We start from the raw sequence: 23989 nt of genomic DNA on the forward strand, positions 1-23989 counted from the left end.
AAATTTAGCAAATTTTTTTCTGTTTTGAGCCTGGGACTGGCCTAGAAAGGAACAATTTGAGATTATTTATAGACTCCCTCCTACTGCATAGGCAAGGGCAAGGACATTGTATTTCCACCACGACCTGTCTTTCAGGGCAATCCCATTCCTCAGAGCCATGTGGATTGGGCAGGTTACTGTGTCATTTGGCACAATCCTCTTGTCTTAATTTCTGTCAGTGGCTGCCTGCCTGCCTCTTCCAAGCCGGCGGAGCTGCAGCCGGTGCTCATCCCTCGTCCCTGTGCTGGGTGCCTTGACCACTGCCCCAAGGGGTAGTGTCAGTGTACTCATGCATTTGCAGGCTGGATGAGCCCAGTGCAAGACAAGATATTTTCTGATCAGACGTTGAATTCTTTTATAAAGGAAGACATGGCAGATCAAAGTACCGTAGGACATTTTCATTAGGCATCCACCTATCATTCCTAGTGCTTTTTCATGTAACAGTCTTCAAAATGGCACAGAATATGTCCCTCTGACTATTAAATGGATTATCAGTGGAAAATGAGCACAATGGCTGATTAACTCTTATTTTATGAATGGAGACATTAAGTATAATTTATAAACAAACACAGATGTGAAAAAGAGCATTGCATGAACTCATCTCTTTCCCTTGCCAAACTAAAAAGCTAAAAATATGTTTCTTTGGACAAAACCCCAGTTTGTTGTGAGGACAGAATGGGTGATACTGATACAGTCTCAGCAGATTCAAAGAAAACCTCTAAAGATTTTTAGCTGTTAGGCATCAATCAGCTTCTAACTGTCTCATTTTCAGGATGGAAGTCTGGCTCCAGAAGCTTTCTCATTGACTTTTTGTGAGTCAGAAATTTAGCGCTTTTTTAGTGTAGAATTCTGCCCCTCCCATCAGAATACATTCCTGGAGAAAAATCTGGACTACAGGCAGAAGTGTTCCCATCTCCCAGCAGCTTGAACACAGCACCAACGCTCTGTGATCTCAAGACAAATCTTCACCAGGAAGATCTCCCATTCTCTTGCACAGGAGTCTTGTCCTCAGGATGATCCACCATCAATTTTAAACTCTTAAAGGCAAGCTTGATGTCCAGTTTTGATGGAAACCACTCTGAAAACAATGTGGTTCTACAGATCGGCTCCAGACCACTTGCTATGCTCCCTGGACTACAGCTGGGGATCTGCTTGCCTAGCTGTTAAGCACACTGGTTTTACTTTAAGAGTTTAGTACTCTCTCAAGAAGAGTCAAGGGGATGGGGAAAGAAAAAGAAAGCTAATTAGCTGCCTGATAGGCATCAAAATGAGTAAGTTCCCTCAACAGCCAGTAATGAGCAATGAAATCATATTCCTAGATTGTGCACCTTGATTTTGGGGCAGAAAAACAGCTGGAAAAGCATGGAAAGAAGGGCTAGAATGGCCTTCAGGAGCTCGGTGAGCCCATACCTTGCCTTATGACAGGGTCAACTACAACCGCAGTATTTGTGACTGGCATTTCTCTAACCTGTGCTTAAAATTACTGCTAATGAAGAACCCATTAATTCCTCTAAGAAAAAAATCTAATGCTTAACTGTGTGGCCAAGCTGGTTGTGTTTCTTCTATACTTCACCTGATCTTCTTCTGCAAGGCAGCAGAACTGCAAAAAGAACTTGTAAAATCCCTTCTTACTGCAAATGCTTTTATAATCCACATCTAAACCTCAGTTGGCAGATCTGCAAGGACACTTAAAGGAAAGGATCTTACAAAAAGGGAGATGAAAGGCATTCGGCATTTTTCAAGTTTAGTACAGTATTTGTGGCAAATAGAAGTTTTGAGAAGTGCTCATGGAAACGTTTTCCTGAGCTCATGTATGGACAGACGATTAGAAATCCAATGGGTGTATACAGTCTTTGATCTTTTATTGTCAACTTCTAATTCTGTGCTAAACTGCATTTATTATATCATTCTGGTTTCACTCCACAGTTTGGGCAGACTGTGCCAAATGAACGCATAACGCCATTGCCATATCATTAAACAGTATCTGTTCGCCACAAATAATGACTTATGAATTAATGGGAGTATTTTCAAAATCAGCTACTGTTTGAGATGAGCATGAATGTCAGAACACAGTTCATTCTGAACTCAGCAACATTTTGCTGAGCCATTGGGATCAAGACTCCGTAAAGCACACGGTATCACTGTGTACTTTGAAAGAGAGATTTTCAATATCTGAGGTAGGAAGCACCTCTATTGACTTTAAGCTAAAAATGAAAATTACACCCTAGGTGTGTAGGCAAGTATAAAGATCCCAAGGAGACTGCTCTCCCAGCCTTTGGGGCATGCAGCCCAGACCTCTGCAGATGACTGCATCATCATATACATGTAATGCTATCGCTTATGGCAAAGAAAAGAAAGAAGGAAGGCTCCCACTCACCTGCAGTCCTGCCTGGGTTTAGGGATGTACCCGGGGTAAGCACCCTCTGTGATCAGCTTGCACATCCTGCTGTCCCGGTCGGAGGGGAGCAGAGTGCTAGGTTTAACAAGCAGTCCAAGGCAGTGATCAAATGTGTTGCGCTCTTCTGGTCCATCCTCCGTAAAGAAGCAATGGCCCAGTGCGTCATAACCCACAACATCCTTCACCTGCATGTACAAAACTAAGGTCAGCGGTCAGATTTCACACTTCAGCCACTGTATAATAAGAAGAAGCTTTAGAGCAATGGCACGTAGGAACCTCAGCACCCTCTTGAACTCAGGGTGTATAAGCAAAACCAAAACCAAAATCACTCTCTGCTCTTAAGAGTTTATAGTCTAAGCATTAACACCAACACTTAAATTTAATTAGAATTTGTCATCACCTAGGAAATGCTCATTCCTTTCTTTTGTTGGCCTGTGAAGTCAAAGACTGTCTTAGCATGAGGCTGGAAAAAACACGGGGGGGGGGGGTGAATGGAGGATGTTAGATGTTCAAATCACATCTGGGCTCATTCGTCTTCACGTGGAGTTACATAAGCAGCTACATAAAATGCATCTGAAAAATGCAGCTGAGCTGAAAAAATATTTTTTCAGGCTAACAAAGAGGCGGCAAGTTGTTTTCCAGACAGGCTGGCTTGTTTTACGTTTGACCTTATCCTTTTTTCCAAGTTGTTGACAGAAGCTTTACTTGACCCTGAGACAAATCAGCTGGTGTTAATCAGTGCTGTTCTGGTTTTGGTTTGGATGTTGTTAACATCGGGACACCGTTGTGTTGGATAGAACAATACCCATCACACCACTGAAAGATCCAAGAAAACATTTTCAGGAGCAGATATGTGAATTCGAAGCCTAAGGCTAGGACTGGCTGGGAAGCAACAGCCCTTGGACACACCGTCCCCAGGAAGTCAGTTGTTAGTGGATATGTCTGGGATATGGAAAATTGATTTCAGGTCTCCATTGGCCAGGTGAAGTGCTGGCTCTCCTGGGCTCTCTCCTTGCTCTTCCCATCAGCCATCACCTATCAACAACCTTGGACTTGGGAAACCTTCCTGGCAAAGATTAGCCTGACACCAATGTGTTTCTACAAATGCTTCTGATGAAACAGCAACTGCCAAGGGGCAAAAGGCAATATTAAACTGGATAGAAGACCTATGCTTTTTGGTGTCCCTGAGAGACCTGGGTGCCCAAGTGCCTGAATTACTTTTGTAAACAGGCCTGACACTCCTCTGTCATCTTCATGCCTCATTCTCAAGGCAAGGAGCACCAATGTAAAATAAAATCCCAGGACTAGTGTTGAAATGATTACAAATACGTTTTCACATAAGCAAGAACACTTTGCTTGCCAAATCTATTACAAGCTTACATCTGCACACACATCTATTATGTATCATCCATGCTCCAGTGTAAATCTCTGAACTGGAGTCATCACAGTAAATTAAACACAGCTAAAATGACCTACAAAATGATGCATTCCTTTAAGCTACCTCACTGAAATTTACTGCTAACTTCCCAGATCTAATTAGATTATAGCTTTTGCAAGGTTTTAGGCTTCCTTATTTAGGTGTAAAAACCTACATACTAGACCAAACTGACCCCTCTAGGAAGAATGATCTGTCCCAGCCTTGTAATGGTAAAGGTTTACAGGGTAGAAGAACATTTCAGGAGAGTGAGCTATCTTCAGAAGAAGTTTTCCAACAAGCAGAGGAAGTCTTTTAACCACAGAGATGTCAGAATGGCACAGAAACTGCCACCAAAATCTATTAGCTTTCTCTCACACAACAGTAATACTGGAAAGACACAGCAGTCGGTGCTGTGACATTTAGATGATGGAAAGTTTCCCTAGAGAAACGTTAGCCACTTTGTATGGCCATTTATCTTTCCAGCCAGCACAGCACAGCACTGCTCCAGGACTGGGACAAGAAAACCTGTAGTGACCAGACTTCAGCTGGGGCAAAGCCCACCTCCGTGCACGGGGAGTAACATCGCAGGGGAATGCATCTCCCGGTATGGTGAGAGGGGAGTGAAGCAGAAAGAGGTGTGTGCACTGGCAGAGGAGCTCAGAGCCAGCAAACGCCTGTTGTTCTCCTAACTCATCCCTGAAAGCCCACAGAACAACATGGAGTTATCAGCCAGGGACCTGGTCCCTAATGCATTTGTCACCTTCCATTTGATTAATTACTTTTCCCATATTTCATCTCTCGGTCCGCTCTGACTTAGTTTTCCTGTGGGTGTTTTCATGCACAAGCCCAGTACTGAGATGCTTGGATAGCAAATAAGATGCTTGTTCCAAAATCACTTTTCCAACTGATTTAATTTTTTATTTGATTAAGAACTTCCTAATAGTCCATAATATTACCTTAACCATGAGTAATTTATGGCCAGATAATGCCCTTCATGGTAAAACAATTGCTGTGTAGTATAGCTGGATTAGTAAAAGCAGATACGACTGAAGCAGTTAGATAGCACAACCTCTTATTCCATGAAGTACAGCTCTGCCTTAGATTCTGCCAGACTGTTTACTGACCTCCATTTAATTTCCCTCCCCAATTGCTGTTTCTATTTTAGCTCTCACACTGAGATCCAGTGGAGAGAGTGGGAATCAGAGTAAAGTTCCATCTCTGGGATAGCAGTGGCGTAACTGGGTGGTTTTATGGCCAATATATTAAACAAAACATTGGGTAATTATTGCATTTTCAAACAATAATTATCATGAGAAGAGAATTTCTACAGCTCTGTTTCCAGAAGAACCCTCCATGCCTTCCAGTGAATATGGATTTGCAAATAAGTGTAGAATAGCCCATCAATGGAAGTAAGCTAATGTTGAGATAGTGACTTTTAGCACATGGTACAGACCCACAGAAAAACATTTCTGTCATCAGGAATGACTGGACACTCTTTTCTCTTAGTGTTTTTAGTATGAGTATCTCTGAAGTGACATGAGAAAAGTGATAGCAAAGCAAGCAGGGAAGCCTGTATGTAAATTACCAGCCGGCTTTAATGACAGTTAAAAATAACTGATGCCCCTCTCCCATTTGTTAAAGCATTTGCACAGTGTCCTGGTTTCAGCTGGGATAGAGTTAATTGTCTTCCTAGTAGCTGGTACAGTGCTATGTTTTTCAGTTAGGTATGAGAAGAATGTTGATAACACTGATGTTTTCAGTTGTTGCTAAGTAATGTTTAGTCTAAAGTCAAGGATTTTTCAGCTTCTCATGCCCAGCCAGCAAGAAAGCCGGAGGGGCACAAGAAGTTGGCACAGGACACAGCCAGGGCACCTGACCCAAACTGGCCATCAGGGTATTCCATACCATGTGACGTCACATCCAGTATAGGAACTGGGGGGAGTGGGAGCGGGGAGGGATTGCTGCTCGGGGACTAACTGGGTGTCGATCAGCAGGTGGTGAGCAATTGCGCTGCGCATCATTTGTATATTCCAATCTTTTTATTATTACTGTTGCCATTTTATTAGTGTTATCATTATCATTATTAGTTTCCTCTTTTCTGTTCTATTAAACAGTTCTTATCTCAACCCACGAGTTTTACTTCTTTTCCCGATTTTCTTCCCCATCCTACTGGGCGTGGGGGGAGTGAGTGAGCGGCTGCGTGGTGCTTAGCTGCTGGCTGGGGTTAAACCACGACACACAGGTACTCAACCCCAGTCATGCAAGAAGCCCCTCTGAAATCAATGGCTTAATGTTAAGAACATCATTAAGTGCTGTGCTATGCAGAGGTTTAATAGCCCAGCTAGACTTTTTGTATGGCAATTTGCAAAGTGTAGTTTGTGCACATCATCAAGGCAAATTTTCCCTCAGCGAAGTATGCTTTGGATCTACCTGATCTCAGAGGGAATGAATGTTACCTGGGGAAAGACATAGCTCATTGCTGTTTGCACAAATGGTGATCATGCATGTAGAAACAGGCAGTGCTGCCCAAGTAAGAAGATAACAGGCAGTGAGGAAATGTGTAGAATAACTATCATAATCACCAGAGATCCATGTGGGTCTCTGTGAATATATCTGGGGCAGAAGGAAGAGGAAAGGAAGGAAAATAGAGTCGGAAAGCAGATGAGGAGATTGTGGTGTGATCACCTGATGAATCAAGGCATGGAGCTGCTGACCGCAGATGTCTATCACAGAGCAATGAAACAACATTTAAGTGATTCAAAGTCTGGAGCACACCTTCTGTGATGCAATGGGACAAACTTGGTCAGACTTTTATTTCACTGGGGCTTTCTTTTCAGTTGTCAGCAGTAATTATATGGTTAAAATAAAAACCAGGTAAAGTATTATGAGTAGAGTTTAGTATGAGTAGAGTTTAGTATTCACTCATTTTGATAAACTATAATCAACAGGGATTAAATTCTTGACTAACGTTTCAGACTATATGTCCTAAATTCTAAGTTTCTCTTGGGTGTCTTGTCATGGAGGCAAAGCATGGTCATTTAGGGAATTGTGGCTGTTGGGTAACAGCAAGAGAATCAAGCTGCTTTCATCAGCTACATCAGCCTGTCTAAATTTCATCATGCCATCTTGGCTGGAAAAGCCTAAGCACATGGATCCCTATGCCATGGATCCCCCAGGGCACATTTGTCACTTGGAGAAAGCACAAGAGACAGAACTATTTCCAAATGCTCTCTATGAGCCCATGCGTCTGACCTATAAGAAAAATGCCAGGCTTGGGTATTTGGTTTGGCAAGTATTAATCAACAGGGAATGAAGACCTCATATTAGATCCAGAAGCAGGGCTTCAGTTGTTCTGCAGCTTGTCAACAGCTGTGCAACCTCTGTGCAGCCAGAGAATGTGTTTATGGTGCCATTGGTAACAGCCCATGATGGTGTGACAAATAAATCCCGCAACGCTGCCCTGCCACTCTCCACATTAATCGTATACTGAGCTGAGCCCCTGTACTGCCTACTTCGAATTGGGAAGGTGCCGTATGACCCTGAATGCCTCATCTAATTTATATAATAGAATGTCTTTTTTCTTCAGAAGCCGTGTTCACTTGGTACGTTTTTAGGGTCATGTTACAAACTTAGAAGGACAGAGATCAAAACCAAAGCCTTGCATTCATAAATAGCAAATAAAAGCTGCTCTGCTTCTGGAGCTGTAATTTCAATGCCCTTTCTTCAACTTCTGTGCATTTTAATTATGTCTGTGACTTTCCTTTCCAATGTTGCCACTTTTAGAGGTTGTAGCCTGCAGTCCTTGCCAAAAAGAAGACTGTAAGATGAAGCCCTTGATGTGCTAGAGTCAGTAAAGGAGGAAGCATTCATCAGCAAGTAAAGGGCAAAAATTGTGTCTTAGCTAGGTGTTGAAAGCAAATGCTACTCCCCAAATAAGTTCAAGGAAAACAGATTCTTACAGGCTCCTGCTATGAGATGGTACAGTAACTTTAAAACAGTGGTATAGATATGAACTCCTAATGCACAGTGACTATCCAGGTTACAACTGCCAATGATATGTCTTCTCTTAAAACTCTGTTATATATGGTAGCAGGGCTCTTGACTGTACAAATGCTCCTCTTTGGGGCTCTGATACACTTTTTTCCTTTTGGAATCCACCGCGATCTCACTGAATGGGTGAGAGTCCTTTGCCTACAGAAATCTTGTCATTTTAGGACTTTGTATTTGAGCTGATACCTGGGGAAAAGTTGTCTAGTCAAACCTGATGTTTATGTCATTCCTTTAGCAGCTCTGCTTTTGAGATAGATTTCTGCACATTTCCTAAATATGGGTAAGAAGAAGCCATTAGAGATGGGGTGAGGGTGAGCAAAGCCTTTTGGGGTTATGTACCAGTCTCCAGGGTGCTCAGTAAGGTAGTGTTGTTTTCCCTCTGCATCCTTAACCCAATGAAGAAGGCACTCCTACGTCTGGGGAGAATCTGAATGTGTTCCTACCATCTCTGGTGTGCTGTAACTTGTCTGGTAAGCATAGGTAATTTTATAGATTTATCCTAAATAATTTCTTGTTTTGGGGGGTAACAGACAAATCAGAGCTCTGTGAGCGCATAATGTTGTGAATGGCATTGCAAACACAAATGTTTATCACAGGAAAGATGAAGCACACTTAAACCTTCTGATTATTCTCTTTAAATAGCAAGGTCTCTGTCTATAGATAGATCCAACTACTCATTAGAGATGGGCTGGTCTGCAGACATTGCTGCACACAGACAAAAGCTCAGCCCACTCTGAGTCACACGCAGCCTACAGTGCCACATTGGCCTCCTCCTTTTTAAAGCAGGTTGAAATATGCCTGGAATATATAGCCTCATAATCAGGATGGGGGAGGAGTAAGACACTACCTCTAACAAAAAAACACATCACCCTGCAATAATTAAGCTGTATTCATGCTATGAGGAAAAATTTTGACTGGTGCCTCAATCTCTAAGGTAGACACTGGGGCTTCTTACCAGTAAGCCATTGGATCCATGGACTGTGACGCAGCGGGAGAAGGTATGGTGGATGGAGACATCCTTCACGTATGTTGGAGGGTTGTAGCCTCCTTTCTCATCCACATCTCCAGCCATATGGAAGTGAATTGGGTAATGTCCCATTGTCTGCTGGCCCATATATTTCAGTTCTAGACCTTCAATATGAGTAGCCTTAAAATTAAGAGCAATCTGGAAAACAACAGAACATCAGTCAAGAAATATAAAAGACTGTTGAGGGCAAGAAGGAGGGGACTACAGGGATAGGAAATGTTGTATAGTATCTGCTAGAGAGATTTACTGCGTGGAAGGGAGTGCATGGCTGCAGAGTGAGGGAAAGAGGGTCAGGGTGGTTAAGAAGACCATAGTAGCTCTTTGATCCCACCACTGCTGCCATGGCTACATTTGACTTAATTTTAGAAGGAAAACCATTTGCATTTTTAATGGTTTCCATGAGTTTCAGTCAGCTGGGATCAAATCAAACTCCCTGGGCTGAGCACCACCAGAATCTGGGGAAAACTGGGATCGGGATGTGGAGACTGTATCTTGGATGGGTTGAGCACCAGCCTAGCTGTCTGAGCAATGTCTGCAGGGGCGTGAGGTGCACTTCAAAGCCAAGGGACAGGCAGCAGCAGCAGAGTGGATCTGCTGCACTGTGGGGAGAGGCTGTTTGCTCAGCGGCTGACACAAGGCGTTTTTCCCTTTCTGCATCCTGGCTTCCTTGGTATGTGAAGGTGTGGCTGGGTGGAGGAAAGTGCAAGGAGAGGGCTCCAGCCCTACCTTGATGTGTCCCCCAAAGGTGTCGAAATCAAAGAAGGAGCACAACTTGCTGCTGTATTCATAGCACTGGCCCTCCATCTCGCCCATCACCACAACGTTGCGGCTCAGCAGCCCCACTTCTGCCCGCATGTCGACACCATCAACGACTTCGCCAATGTGGAGGTACGTTGCTTTCCCTAAAGGAACAAGATCCAGTTTCAGGGTTACTCTGCCAATGCTGCTGGTTTCCCCTTGTGCTTCCTGTGGTGGGGTTGGCGTGATAATGAAAGGAGTAATTGAATCAGCAAAAACTGTTGGCTGACTCCTCAAAGGAGGGAAGGCTGGAGCACAGGTGTCACCCAAGGTCTTGCTGAGATATTTGCAATAGAGGAAGTGGGATTTTTGGTCTTAAGTTGCTTCATTTAGGCAGGGAGTTAAACCAACATTCTGCTAGACAAAACACATTTCCTACCTTGAAAAGGGACTGAAATCATTCAAGATCTTTTTACTTTGGATTACAATGCAAAGAAAATTGATGATGTAGCTACTGAAAAGTCTAAATCCTCAAGGTTAGCACAGCACTTCCCATAGTGAGACACTGGGAGCTGCTCAGATTCCACAGCACTACTCACAGGCGAGCATCAGTCTGATCCTGCTAACGCCATGACTGTTAATCTAAGCAAGGAGAAGACTGGGCAGAAAGCCTTGTGGAAATTGTGGCTTGGGACAATTGCAACCCCTCATCCAGCCTGTGGGCTGCAAAACCTCCCACTGCCTGCCCTCCCAACCCTCTCAATTTTAGATCCGCTTATAGGCCTCCAACTTGCTCTCAACGCTTTCCTCTGCCCTGGTGTAGTTAGAGTCAACAGAATCTTCCATCTACCCTAAGCCACATCTCCCTTTGCCAAGCCATGTTGCTCATAACCCCCTCTGCACTCACACCTGGCTCCATGGAGGGGTTAAAAGCACAGAAAGCTTTCCCTGGCCTGACCAGCAAGGGGTGAACTCCAGGCAGTGCGGATGTCTAGAAAGCAAAATCATCTCTTTGCTGTAATTTCATTCAAACTTATTCATACTCCCTCCTTCCTTCCGTGGCTTTCTGCAGAGAATGCAGTTGGGAAAAGGTTCATCTTACTGACTACATTGTGTATTATTCCAGTAAAAATAAGTAATAAACTCTTTAAGTAAACACTGAACTTTAAGGAATGCTACACTTGCATGTATTTCATTTCAATGCAATCGTTCAAATCCATAATTAGAAACAAATGGCAAGCCTGAAGCCTGGCTATCACTGCAAAACACTTCATGCTTAAGCAGAGGTGCCAAGTTTAGGGGAGGATTTTGAACACTGAAACAGTCTTGTTTTTAACCAAAACATGATGCTTTGACTTTATAACAAAGATAAGCAAACACTATTCACTCTCTCTTCTCTGCAGCTGGGAGCAGTATAGTTTGATGGTAATATTGGGATTTGGGAAGGGTGAGTGCTCCGCCTTGCTCCAAGACTGCTGTGTTGCAGGACGGGGTTCACACCACTATATGTGCCCTCTGCCTTGGCACCTCCCCCTTCAAAATAATGGCATCATGTGAAAAAACACTCTCTGTTAACTAGAGGAGTGGTGATGGCAGAATAGGTGGATGCTTTTACCCAGGGCTGTGGTGGGAAGATGAGGCTCCTCTGAGCTCCATGCTCAGCCCCAGAAATGAGGGGCTGCAAGCGGCCATGGGTTTGCACCTCGCCCACTTTTGCAACTGCCTCCCTAGAAAGTCATGGGCTTCCCCGCGGTGTTGCCCTGAAGCCAGTGAGCCTCATCAGGTGTGTGGCCAAAACCAGACCCAGCCTGTCCAGAAAGTAGCTTCGCTTCCCTTATTCACATACATTAAAAAAGCCACTGCAGTGAGTGTCCTCCATGCTGTGCTGGAGCCTTGAGTGAGTCTATTAAGGAGCACAGCCTCTCATTATAAAACTGGTTTTAAGCTGTTATTTTTCAGTTTCCCCCAGAGCTGACCTTTCTTGATTTACTGAAATGCAGGAAGAAGTTCAGATAATCATAAGAACATCCTATTTGAAGCCACATCTCCAGGATTTGTGGCAGTGAAATTAGATAGGCAGTTCTGTTATTCATGCGCTGAGTTCTAGAATAATAAATGTCATGCTTGCATGTATTTAATTTAATTTAACACCAGTCCAGACATGCAAAATAGGGTAAGCACTGACAGGAATGTTAAATACGGACTAACCAGTTTCTAAATATAACTTCTTGGGTGCATGTTTTTCACTTTGTGCTTTTGCTGACTTGACTTATTTGGAGATAAAAGGAGAGATGGAAAGCAATTCCCTTCCAATGTAAAAGTGGATTTTGAATAATAGCTCCTTTAACAGAGTTTTGAAAAACTAACCTCTCCTCAAGGCAGCCAGAAATTCAAGCTCCCCATGGCAATGCGGCCGTGCTCCTGAAATGGTTCGTGGCAGACAGACCCTGGCACGGTTGCCCTCAGGTGCTGTACATGCCCGCTGGGAACGAGCACTCCAGCACCAGGCACTTCCCATGGGGCTGGGAGGACCACGGCATGCATTTACAGACACGTGGCACTTCCAGGGAGCCGCTGGGGCATGTTTAGTGATGGGCATGAAAAAAAACAAAAGAGGCTGCTCCGTGGCGAGTTCGGGGAGTTCACACAGGGACGGGAGCATCTCACTCTGCAGAGCTACAAATTTGAAGTTAGGCTGCTGCTCACAGCCAGGACACGGAGCCTTCCCAGAGAGCAGCCACGATATCTGAAACCTTGAGCACTGACCACGGGCAAACCTAAGCCAGGGGTTTGCAAACAGGCACTGAAGTTAAAAAGGCAACACTGTGCTTTGAACATGGGAGGAATGTGTCTGCTGCTTCAGCATCAAAGCCGATGCCTGTGATTGCCCAACCGCTAACAAACCCAGGGTCACTGATTCACTGTCTCCTCCTTTGGGCTCGGTCTTGCTGCATCCCTCATGGACAGATGTTGCCACGCCAGCAGGCCAGGCTTGTGCCATGTTATAATCTAAACCAAACAAAGCCTTGCAGTGACACAAATTATGTCTCCCCACAACAGGCCTGTGTGATGGACTAGGAAAAGCACCCTGGGTTTGCTGATGTGTTTGTCATACCAGTGCCTCCAGTTAGCAAAACGTAAATTCACAGGGAGCAACTCCTTTAATCTGTGGGCTTGCCTGGTAGAAGTCTTGATTCAGCAAAATATGAGCACATTTCCATGCTTATTGCTCAAGACAGTGATTATTAAAGTCACCAGTTGTTGGTACAGACAAGGTAATTATTAAAAGAAAGTATGCATTAAAATAAACATAGATGATCCACTAATCAAGGGCATGCTTATGTCAACAAAGCAATTCAAAGCAGAGTCTCTCCAAACTGTACAAAGCTCCAGGAAAACCTGCCATACTTGAACGTAGCCATAAAACCTGGGTTCCAGGCCTTATCAAACATGGGAAGGGTGGAATTTTAAAACTATTTCAGCTGCTGCAGATGTGGAAGAGGGCTCAGCTCTGACGAGTTATGCAGATGTCTCTGAAAACCCTCCCAGGTACACTCATGCATTCCTAAATGCCTTGGCTCTAAATGACACAAACTGCTAAATCTCCCTTTCAGAAGTGAAACAGGCACTTGAAGGTCTGGGTTTGGTGAAGATAAAGTGGAGCTAAAATGCTCCTGGATTTTTTTTTTTTCTCTCTAAAGAGTCTTTTGTTCTCCTTTGGGCTCTCTAAGGCTACGACCTTCTCTCTCATGGTCTTTTAATGTTTCCTAAACAAGAGTTTTTAAAGGAAATGCTAAACACAAACTTGTCTGTTCAACACCACGTAATCCAGTGACAGTGAACCCTTCAGGGCACCTTTAAAATCAGTGCAACTCATTGTAGATGCCAGCCCAGACCTCTGCCAGATTTAGCATTTTTGCCAAACATTTGTCATCACTGGTGGTAATGCCCCTATTGCTTATATTTAATAACCAACAAATGTTCACACAGGCATCTTGTCAAACCCTCATTATTCTGAATTATCTTGATGGCGTTTGCTATTGCATCCCTAAGCCACAAGCCTGTAATGCAATGCAGCACAGTTTGGGTGAGCTGACCAGCTTCTTGAGTCACGCAGTACAACCTGATATTAATGAATAAATATTCCTCGAATTCATGACTTTTACATGGAAAATTAAATTTCCAGTAAAAAGACATACAGCAGAAAGGATGAAACTTTATAAGGAGTACGGAGCTAATTAAGCCTTCTTGGGACAGTTTCCTACTGGGTGACTCATCCTATTATAGCCCTTCATTCCTTTTGTCCTTCAAGATCCTGCATGGTGCCCCACAAAGGTCAGAAATAAACCCTCCGTTGTAGGAGTGTGAACAGCCTTAAGTTCATGTGGATATTATTACGTGTATCCTTAAATGCTGTGTCAGATCAAAGCCTCTGTAGCTGTTTGGTTTCAAGGCTGATACGAGTGGATCTTACTGCTGCAGATAGGTGGGAGGAGGATTGGTGTGGACTGAAGGCAGCGCATCTGCTTATGCTGGCTTTAACTGTGCACTGTGAAGTCTCTGCAAGGTCTGGTAGTGTTTTATCCAAATGGCAGTGTCATGCTCTTTCCTAAGCCCACTCCTGTCCCACCTCATGCCCTCTTTCTGCAGCTGCTACTTATAGAATCATTTAGGTTGGAAAAGACCTTTAAGATCATCGAGTCCAACCGTCAACCATGCCCACTAAACCAGGTCCTGAAGTGCCTTGCCTATGCGTTTTTTGAATACCTCCAGGGATGGTGACTCAACCACTTCCCTAGGCAGCCTGTTCCAATACCTGACAATCCTTTCAGTAAACAAATTTTTCCTAATATCCAATCTAAACCTCCCCTGGTGCAACTTGAGGCCATTTCCTGTCATCCTATCGTTTGTTACTTGGGAGAAGAGACCAACACCCACCTCACTACAGCCCCCCTTCAGGTAGTTGTAGAGAGCGATAAGGTCTCCCCTCAGCCTCCTTTTCTCCAGGCTAAACAGCCCCAGCTCCCTCAGCCGTTCCTCATAAGACTTGTGCTCCAGGCCCCTCACCAGCTTGGTTGCCCTTCTCTGGACACGCTCCAGCACCTCAGTGTCTTTCCCGTGGTGAGGGGCCCAAAACTGAACACAGTACTCGAGGTGCGGCCTCACCAGTGCCCAGTACAGGGGAGCAATCACCTCCCTGCTCCTGCTGGCCACACTATTTCTGATGCAGGCCAGGATGCCGTTGGCCTTCTTGGCCACCTGGGCACACTGCTGGCTCATATGCAGCCAGCTGTCGACCAGCACCCCAAGGTCTTTCTCTGCTGAGCAGCTTTCCAGCCACTCTTCCCCAAGCCCGTAGCGCTGCATGGGGTTGTTGTGACCGAAGTGCAGGACCCGGCACTTGGCCTTGTTGAACCTCATACAACTGGCCTCGGCCCATCGATCCAGCCTGTCTAGATCCCTCTGTCGAGCCTTCCTACCCTCGAGCAGATCAACCCTCCCTCCCAGCTTGGTGTTATCTGCGAACTTACTGAAGGGGCACTCGATCCCGTCATCCAGATCATTAATAAAGATATTAAAGAGAACTGGCCCCAATACTGAGCCCTGGGGAACACCACTTGTGACCCCCCGCCAACTGGATTTAACTCCATTCACCACAACCCTCTGGGCTCGTCCATCTAGCCAGTTTTTTACAGAGCGAAGAGTACACTTGTCTAAGCCATGAGCCACCAGCTTCTCAAGGAGTATGCCATGAGACACATTGTCAAAGGCCTTACTGAAGTCCAGGTGGACAACATCCACAGCCTTCCCCTCATCCACTAGGTGGGTCACCTGGTCATAGAAGGAGATGAGGTTGGTCAAGCAGGACCTGCCTTTCATGAACCCATGCTGGCTGGGTCTGATCTACTGGTTGTCCTTGATCCCCTGGTTGTCCTACTTGGCAATCTGCTGACATACTTCTGTAAATGCTAGGGTTTTCTCTCTCTGATCTTCCAGGTTTTTCCTCTCCTTATCCTGACATGTAAGTTCTTGTGGCTGGAATAGGAAGATTACGCAGGTCTGGTGGACAAACAGATCAAATTCTTACTTAAATCAGGCCCAAACCCAACCCTTCTGAACTGCTGTGTAAACTCGAGTATGTTTCTGACAACTCTGCTTCTAGGCAATGCCCAGAGGTAGAAGAAAGAGCTCTGCAAGACTGTTAGAAAGGGCCATTTCATGACATTTCCTGCCCAGCCCTCAAGCACTGGGATTGCCTTAAAAAAAGAGCTTCAGGCAAGTTCCAGCCAAAAAGATGCCAACTTCTAAACAGAGCCCCCTAAATCTCTAAAAGTATCTGAATTTTGATGGTGGAGTAACTTCTCCCATCCTTAAAGCACACGATGAATGCTGACACAGGCTGTGAAGTTGTTAGACAACTACGTATCTACATTTTCAATTTGAAGTTCTCTGCATGAACAAGATCACAGTAAACTCCGTATCTCTAGCATTTGCAACCCAATAAGCAGGATTTAAGATATGTGTGCTTGTAATCATAGATTCACCAGTATGTGGGATAATTGGACTAATTATGCCAGGCACAAATAGTTTTTTCATGCTTTATCGAGAGCATATAGGAGCACAAAAGAGCATTTCATCATTTTTGTTCCATGGTGAAACTTATCAGCATTAGTAGTAACTTCATACAGAGCAACCGAGATGCAGATAAGGCTTGTTTCCCAGGGAAACTAGACAAAATACTTGATCTTTCCTACTATCCAGTTCTATCATAACAACACAACCCTTCCTTCCTTCCTTCCTTCCTCCTCCCTCCCTCTGCCCTGTACCGTTGTCCCTCCCCAAACCTTGTGAAGTTGGAAGTTCAAACAGTTTTAATCTGTTCCCACAGAGAAAATAATCTAGGCACAAAAATGACAAATGAAAAAAAATTAAACAAAAGAGGCAAGTGGAGAAAAAAGTTCCATTTAAGTGAGCAACCATTTGACCGGGAGCAGGACCTGCAGAGCTGGGTCCTCATGCAAACCACGCTTACTCATTGGAGCCACAGTTTTGGCATTAGTGTAATTACTCCAATAAGGGAGTGTAGAAGATCAGTACCTGGGTGCCCTTCCTTGCTTTCTACACTGAGATTTGCAGAAGTCCACATTAGACAACTAAATCCTACTAAAACCTGATGGCAACTGAGTATTAACGCTCTTAAGCTGTTTTGAAAACACCAGCCTCTAATCAACCAGTTTCTAGCAAGTAAAGAAAGTATGAGTTTTCAGCAGGAAGTATCAGATATAAATAGGACATGAGCTAACTAATGAGTTTGACTTACTTGGCACAATACGCTAAACCATGTGTATTAAAATATTATTAAATGATGACAGCATCAATTATAATTAAACCTTGGTATGCCAAGTGACTGCCACACCAAATTGTCTATCCACAAAACAGAGGTTTTCTGCCATTTTTTAAGCAAAGAGACTCTTAAGTAGTTCAGACCTGACATTTAGGTTTTGTTTTAAAGAAAAATAGAAAGGAAAAAAAACAAAGATTAAAAGGGAAATAAACCATCACGGGTAGGAATGGTTTTACCATTTGTCTTTCAAAGGGCAGACTTTTGGAGTTCTCAGCTGCTAAACTAAGCCTGTTAGGAAAATTAAGCCATTTCACTTATTACAAATGACATCCCTCTAAGACGCTGTATATGAATGTATCTATCTGTGTGGAAGTCTTTTCTTGGAAGGAGCAAAGCAATCTTGCATATCTCACACAGCAAAAGACAGGCAGACATTTATGATGAACGTCTTCTGCGTGCAATTAAGAGCCTAATGTGGCCATGCAAGCACAGGCTGTGCAGGGGCTGCTCACCTGTGTTAAGGCTAGAGGCCAGCCTACCACTTGCCAGCTATTTTTACGTGCTTGCTCTCTGTCGGCTGTTCTTCCTTCACGCAATGTTTGATGAGCCACTGGGACAAACAAAGCCCTATTTAACAGAAGTCTCACAGGTAATTAATTGAATCCAAATAAATTTCATCAAAGTCAGTGCCTGATCATGGGACAGTGCATTCACATGTGCATGCCCATGCACAGAGAAGTTTCAGTGCAAGCCAAGCCCTCAGTGTGGTGGTGTTTGCCTCCTCCAGCGACAAGCATACCTGGAAAACCACCGCTGCGCTACTGCCGTCCGCCTGGCAGGGCAGGGAGAGCGCAGGCAGGGCTCTGCAGGCTGTGGGCAGCTGCAGGCATCGCGGAGGGGAGGAGGCATGGAGAGCACCCACCCCCTGGCTCTTTAGCGGTCCTTATTCTGGCTAATTGCATGTTATGGCACAGGGCAATGGATGAAGTTACACCATGGCCAGGCACAGAGCAGCTCAGAGACCTCCTGGCTCCTAAAGACAGGGGGGAACTCTCAGCCTTGCCCAGGTTTTATTTCATTTAGACTGAACTTAGAACCAGGCAGATTATTTTATTTTCTAGTGTGAATGTGCTTTTGTTACAAGAAAGTTGGATGTGATTTTGTATTACTGGACTAGATTTTGCCTTGATTTATATAATCAGTGAAATCCCATTGACGTCAATGGAGTTGCCTGGATATAAGTAAGGGCAGACTTTGGCCCTGGTGTTCATGTCATTTGTGGTAATAAAAGGAATGTCCTAATTCTCCTAAAGAGTAATTGGAGACCAAGAGCACAATTATTTTAACAAGTGTTTCCATTGCTTCTTTACTTGAAATTCACATGAACTTTTTTGTTGTTTTTAACCCTTTATTCATTTCCTTAAACTAACTTAGTTGCCATTGTTGTAGAAGATAAATGTAATTACATGAATTTCACAGAACCATTAGATTATGGGAAGCCCAAGAGAAATATTCCTATGTCATCTTTATTTTTACTGACGATCTTCCAAGATCATCTTCATGATGTGACTTGTATCATACTAGTCTGGTACAGTTTTTCCAATAGCTCAAAACTTGCTCAAGAAAAATATTCAGCTTGGAAATGTGTCTTCTTTGAAAGTACTAGTCATTTTAAGTCATAAGACTATGATACATTCAAACTGTGAATAACGTTTTTCTTGGCTTGATGAACATCTCTCTTTTGGGCCATCCAACAATGAATGGCTAGAGCTCTGTGGGGAGGCAGTTGCCAAAGGAAGTATATTTGTACCTTCCAGAAGATGTTGCATCAGAGATAGTGGTGAAGTAGTTCATTTCACAGAACTGAGAAAACTCCCTGGTGCATTGGATGTTCCAAGTACCCTAATGATTTCTCAGAAAGATCTTACTGTAAATGCAGACAAAACCTCTGCCTAGAGCAATTGCCAGTGTGTAAGGAAAAGATAAGGTAACATGCATGATTTACCACCAGGCAGATGCTGCCTTTGAAATACAGCCTCAGCTATTACATACTTTTATATTGTAAAATAACTTCTGCTTTTGTAAATTACAGAAGTTAAAAATTCCTCATCTATTCACAGAAGAGGCTGTTCACGTGGTATTTCCATGCTCTGCTTATCAGTGTGCCAAAACATAGTTCTGGAAGGGAAAGACCACTTCACAGACTCAAGTGGAGATGCAAATCTCCCGTGCTGGATTTCACTTTTATGCTCATATCGGTGATAGTCTGTGCTTCATCATGGTTATGCTACTTAATTGGACTTAGTATCGGAAGGCCACTTTAAAATCATTGGACTACAATGTCTTTTCATCAAAAGCAATTTGTTCTGGAGTTGAGCTAGTCATCGTCAAGAGACAAATGCTGTGGGTCTGCACAGATTCCTGCTCCTCCTGCTCAGAGGAACTCAGGCAGCACCCTACCGACTCCGTCTCCCCCACGGCTGTGGCTCAGGACAACTTGCTGGACACGTGACCCCAGAAATGTTTGGTTAATACATCACTTCTAAGCAATGCTGTCTAGAGACACAGTAAATGAGAAACAGTAGCTTCAGTAGTACAAAACAGTATTTCTAAAATGTAAGATTACAGTTCTTGTTAAATATAACTTTCTTAGGAAAATAGCCAGCTGCACATTACTTCATAGCCTTACAGGCTTTCATGGTCTGCTCCTGCCCTAGCTCACTCTTCAGATCAGCTGTGCTCATCTGCTTTCTAGGAAGGGATACATTTTCAAATGCAGTTACCTAAAACTGAACGTTTCAAATACATGACCTGTATTTGTCTCTCTTAAATAGATACATCCATTCACTAGTGTGCTTGGGGACAAAAAATGGAGTCAGCTATGAAAAGGGCAGGCAGAAAGGAACCAGAACCAAGCTAGATGGCTTTCAAGCAGAAAACGTGTATGTTTTCCAAAAGCGTCTAAAAATTAGGTGTCAAATTCAAGTGTCTTTCAACTCTTTGCAATTCTTAATGGAGTCACCTTAGCGCAAATGACAGAATTTGTGAACTGCAACACCAGCATGACAAGATGAAGCACCTTACCTGCTACCTTGACCTGGGTGGGTCTGCAGGCTCTGCACGGCAGTACTTGGAACTCCTCTGCCTGGTACATGGAGTAGTCAGTGCTTGCAACCACCAGCCTGTCTCCAGGTTTCCATGAGCTCACGTCATCCACCAGATTCAGGACCGTGCTGTTCACATTGGTGTCAATGGTTACCGTAAGCTTTGGTTTCACTGAAAAGCCAGAATGGAAGGGTGGAGAATTCAGTTAATCTTATCAGAAAATGCTGGCTGTTTTTTTTTTTTCTCTTGCCTGGAACTCCACAAAAATGATTTCCTCATGCAACAAAAAATAGTTAACTCTTCCAAACATGTTTTTTACTGGCTTTGGCTTGGAAAGGGAGCAAACAAGAAAGTGTTTTCCTTCAGTCGCAGGCAGGTGGTTTTTCCACTAACCCCAGGACTAAATTTAAATGCAGATCTTAGCGGCTCATTTTCACCACACCCACTTAGCAGCAGCACTTGTGGGCACTGGCCTCTGTTATTTACAGCAGTCAAGTGGTCTTTAACATGACTGTTTTTTCCAGCAAAACAACAGTCTTCCACCTTTCTTCTTCCACCAGCTGAGCGCTGAAGAATCCTAATGACCTGTCTAATGCCCAGGTTAGGGACAGCAGTGTTGGAATTAATAACTACAAAATAAAGTATTGCTTTCAAAACCTGTTGTCTTCACACAGTCTGACTAATCCTACCTCATCCCAAAATGCTTTAGCAAAAGACAAGATATTTACAGGAAGAGACTTGCCAAGTATTTGCCACAGCCTTGCTGGGCCTTTGAGACAACACCCTGTTGCCTCTGTTAGTGCTCAGGAATTTTTCCCGAGATAAATCTTCAGCCGTTTTATCTGCGTTCATGTCAATAGCCCAGCCTAAGTTTTAGCTTGGGAAATTACTCAAGTTGTTCTTACACCAAACAAGAGCCAGTCATCAGAAGACAGTATTTCTGCTTTTCCCTGGTCTGGCTTTCAAACATGGGGCACATACCAGATCTGCCACACAGGAACCGTACTCTGTAGTTCTGGCAGCCCTCACCCGTCTGGTCCTTGCCATGGCACAGAAACCTGTAATCGTGGCCGCTCTTGTAGAAAACCTCAGTTGTTAAATTAGCTCCATCAAGCGTCATTGCCTGGCATGGGAATGGAAATATAAAACAGGTAATACCTTGAGGTGAAGGGATTTCACCAAAACATCGATGCCATCAGAAGAGGCTTTTGCTTTGTTTTGGGTCATGCACAACAGTTGTATAACAAAACGTGATTGTTATATATGCTATCCAGCCGGCACTCCAGCTGGTGCTCAAACACAGCTATTTTATCCGAAGCTGCATAGATTATTGCTAGGTGCATGCCTTTCTCCTGCATCTATATTAAGACTATGTGCTTTTTTTGGGACGAGTATTTTGAGCTTCACTAACATCTGCCTCAGTGCCCTAGATTTTCTCTTGCCATTGGTTTGAGGGCAGATGAAAAGACTGAACACAGATGCTTGCACCCAAATGAACTCATGGTTTCAAGCCTCCTCACTGCACTCATTTCATTGCTTGTGGCTAGGCTATGTCTGAACCTTGCAGAAGAAAGAGGTAGGGGTCTTATTTCTTCTTTGCATCAATCAGTCTCTCTAAGACAAAAACAAAGCTGCTGCAATACCCATCACTCTAAAAGGAACAAGAAGAGATGGCCTTTTCTCACATACAAGTACCAGCCTGTAGAGCTGCCTTGAGAAAAAAGGCTGTATCATGCCAAGAAGCAGTGCGATATGTAGCTTCTCCTGTGTTCCTGCTGGGGCAATGTCACCCCTCAGGGTCATGTTAAATTTCACAGTCTGGCTCTGTAGCTTGTGATTCTCTTGACTCTTTCACAAAAATGTGATGCCTTGCATTGGGCAATCCAAATATCACTTGCATTTTAACAAGGCACCAGGAGATGAGCCATCTTTCAGTGAAGGGCCTGATCCCGATTCTCGCACTCACACAGACCTTCCTTATTAATGCATATACCCCGCTGCCATGTATAGGATTAGCACTGTCAGCTGAAGGAATGCACCTCTGGCTGTGCTGCGCTTCTGTTATTATCATCATATCTTCGATTTTCTTGTATGTAGCATAGCCAGAGCAGACCAGCTGCTATAAATCAGTGTGACTTTATGAAAGCAATGAGCAACACCAGATTACACTACCTGAGGATTTGCCATAAGATCTGCAGGATAAACTGAAAAATGTTGTCTCACTTTTAATATACATGGAAAAAAAGTAACTGTCATTTAACAGAAGAGAAAAAAAGGTTCGTTTCTTGAACAGAATAATATTTTTCTTGTTTCTCTTTTAATATGCATGCTAGAAGGGGCTGTATCATAACAAACATCTGACCCCTGTTTTGAACTGAGTTGTCACTTCTAATATACATATATGGAAGCAGAAATTAATGTGGATTTGCTAAGACCTGGCAGAAAATTATAGGGCAGTTTTTTCCTTTCTGTTCAAGAGGAGATTCTTTGTAACATCTAGCCCTGGAAACTTTCACTCATACTGTCAGCATTCCCATTTACTTCAGTAGCGGCATTCTTGTGAATAAGGACAACTCCACTGGTTTAGAGTATGCAGGAACCTTAGGTTTGCCTCCCACAGATATGAAGTATTTTATTGTCTTTTGCTAGGCAATGCTTCTGCTATAGTTGTTTTTCCAGGTAGACATATAAAGTATATGGTGAACATATGCAAAAAAAATCTTGGGTTTTGCCTTTTTTATTTTGTCCTTAGAGAGGCTTTTGCAGTCTCAGAAAAGGTATATGATTTCTCCTCAGCATGCTGGCCTGATGGCATAATTATAATGTTTTGCCCCAAACAGAATTCAAATTTCTTTCCACAGAGGAAAAGCAATTGACACCAAGAAATGGCTGGAAGTTCACCGGTATTTTTGGCAACCTACTACAGCTGGTAGCTTTACCATCTCATTACATTTTGTGATTAATTTTTTAGGTAGGGTCCATTCCATGACCATTTAAAAACTTTGAAATTTTCATGTGCTTTTTCCTTTTAATCTTCCAGCAGGGAACCATCTATTTCATGATCGCTTCTGTGCTGTCCCTGACCCCACCTGTACTCCTTTTCATGCCAGAAGCCAGAATTTACTGAAAGGAGCTCAATTCTGTAAACTTTTGTCTCAGAATGATACAAGACTGGGTATCAGATTTTGTTTATTATGTATTAGAGCAGTAAAATAATGTGTCCTTTATTTAGAAACAAAAATTACTGACAAGCACAATTATTTTGGGGTGCAGTGTCAGTCCAAAGAGGACTTGCCCCTCTAAAGTGTGTGGTGAGCTAGCCTACCTGGATGTCAAAGGGTTGCCTACAGATTTTATCAGGATGAGCAGCTTTGAAGTCAGAAAGCTTCTCCATGTCCTTAGATCTCGCTTTATCAGGCTTCTCAAACCACTCTGTCCATTCGACATCTGGAGACAAGTGCAAACAAGAAAATTCATTTGAAAGTCAAGCTTAATGAATGCAGCAAAAATGCATGAAGCATAATACGATCTCAGATATCATTCACAAGTTTCTCCACTGATGATCTGATTCCTGCCTCTTCCTGCCAGTCTGTCAGCCACTTTGAATGATGCTGTGAAGTGCAACCAGCCAAGGGAGAGCGGAGTTATTAAAAGCTACATAACTGGAGTATGCAGTATGAGCATTATTAATAGGTATGGATTTTGGATCTGTGTCCTCCCTAGCTGCCTTTTCTGATCTTCAGGTCAAGTTACGACCAGTTACTGTATGTTGTCTGAAACATGGACATGATGACTATGCAGTCAAAAGAAGTAAGAGGTTGTGTGTGATCTCTCAGATCATAAGAGATGGAATTTCATACCCAGTGCAGT

At 43.5% G+C, this 23989-nt stretch overlaps 1 protein-coding gene across 4 annotated transcripts in view; it reads right to left on the reverse strand.

The window, feature by feature from the left end:
• CEMIP (cell migration inducing hyaluronidase 1) overlaps positions 1 to 23989 on the reverse strand; it is a 116478-nt gene that overhangs the window by 23389 nt on the left and 69100 nt on the right. For all 4 annotated transcript variants that reach the window (XM_069798401.1, XM_069798402.1, XM_069798398.1 and 1 more), the window contains exons 9-14: positions 23445 to 23566; positions 21101 to 21242; positions 20099 to 20290; positions 9658 to 9833; positions 8860 to 9069; positions 2417 to 2622 (exon numbers count right to left, since the gene is read on the reverse strand). In XM_069798401.1, the coding sequence (XP_069654502.1) occupies positions 2417 to 2622; positions 8860 to 9069; positions 9658 to 9833; positions 20099 to 20290; positions 21101 to 21242; positions 23445 to 23566 (1048 nt within the window). The remainder of the gene's footprint in view (positions 1 to 2416; positions 2623 to 8859; positions 9070 to 9657; positions 9834 to 20098; positions 20291 to 21100; positions 21243 to 23444; positions 23567 to 23989) is intronic.

Source organism: Haliaeetus albicilla, chromosome 12 (genome assembly GCF_947461875.1).
Source record: "Haliaeetus albicilla chromosome 12, bHalAlb1.1, whole genome shotgun sequence".
Classification (NCBI taxonomy): Eukaryota; Metazoa; Chordata; class Aves; order Accipitriformes; family Accipitridae; genus Haliaeetus; species Haliaeetus albicilla.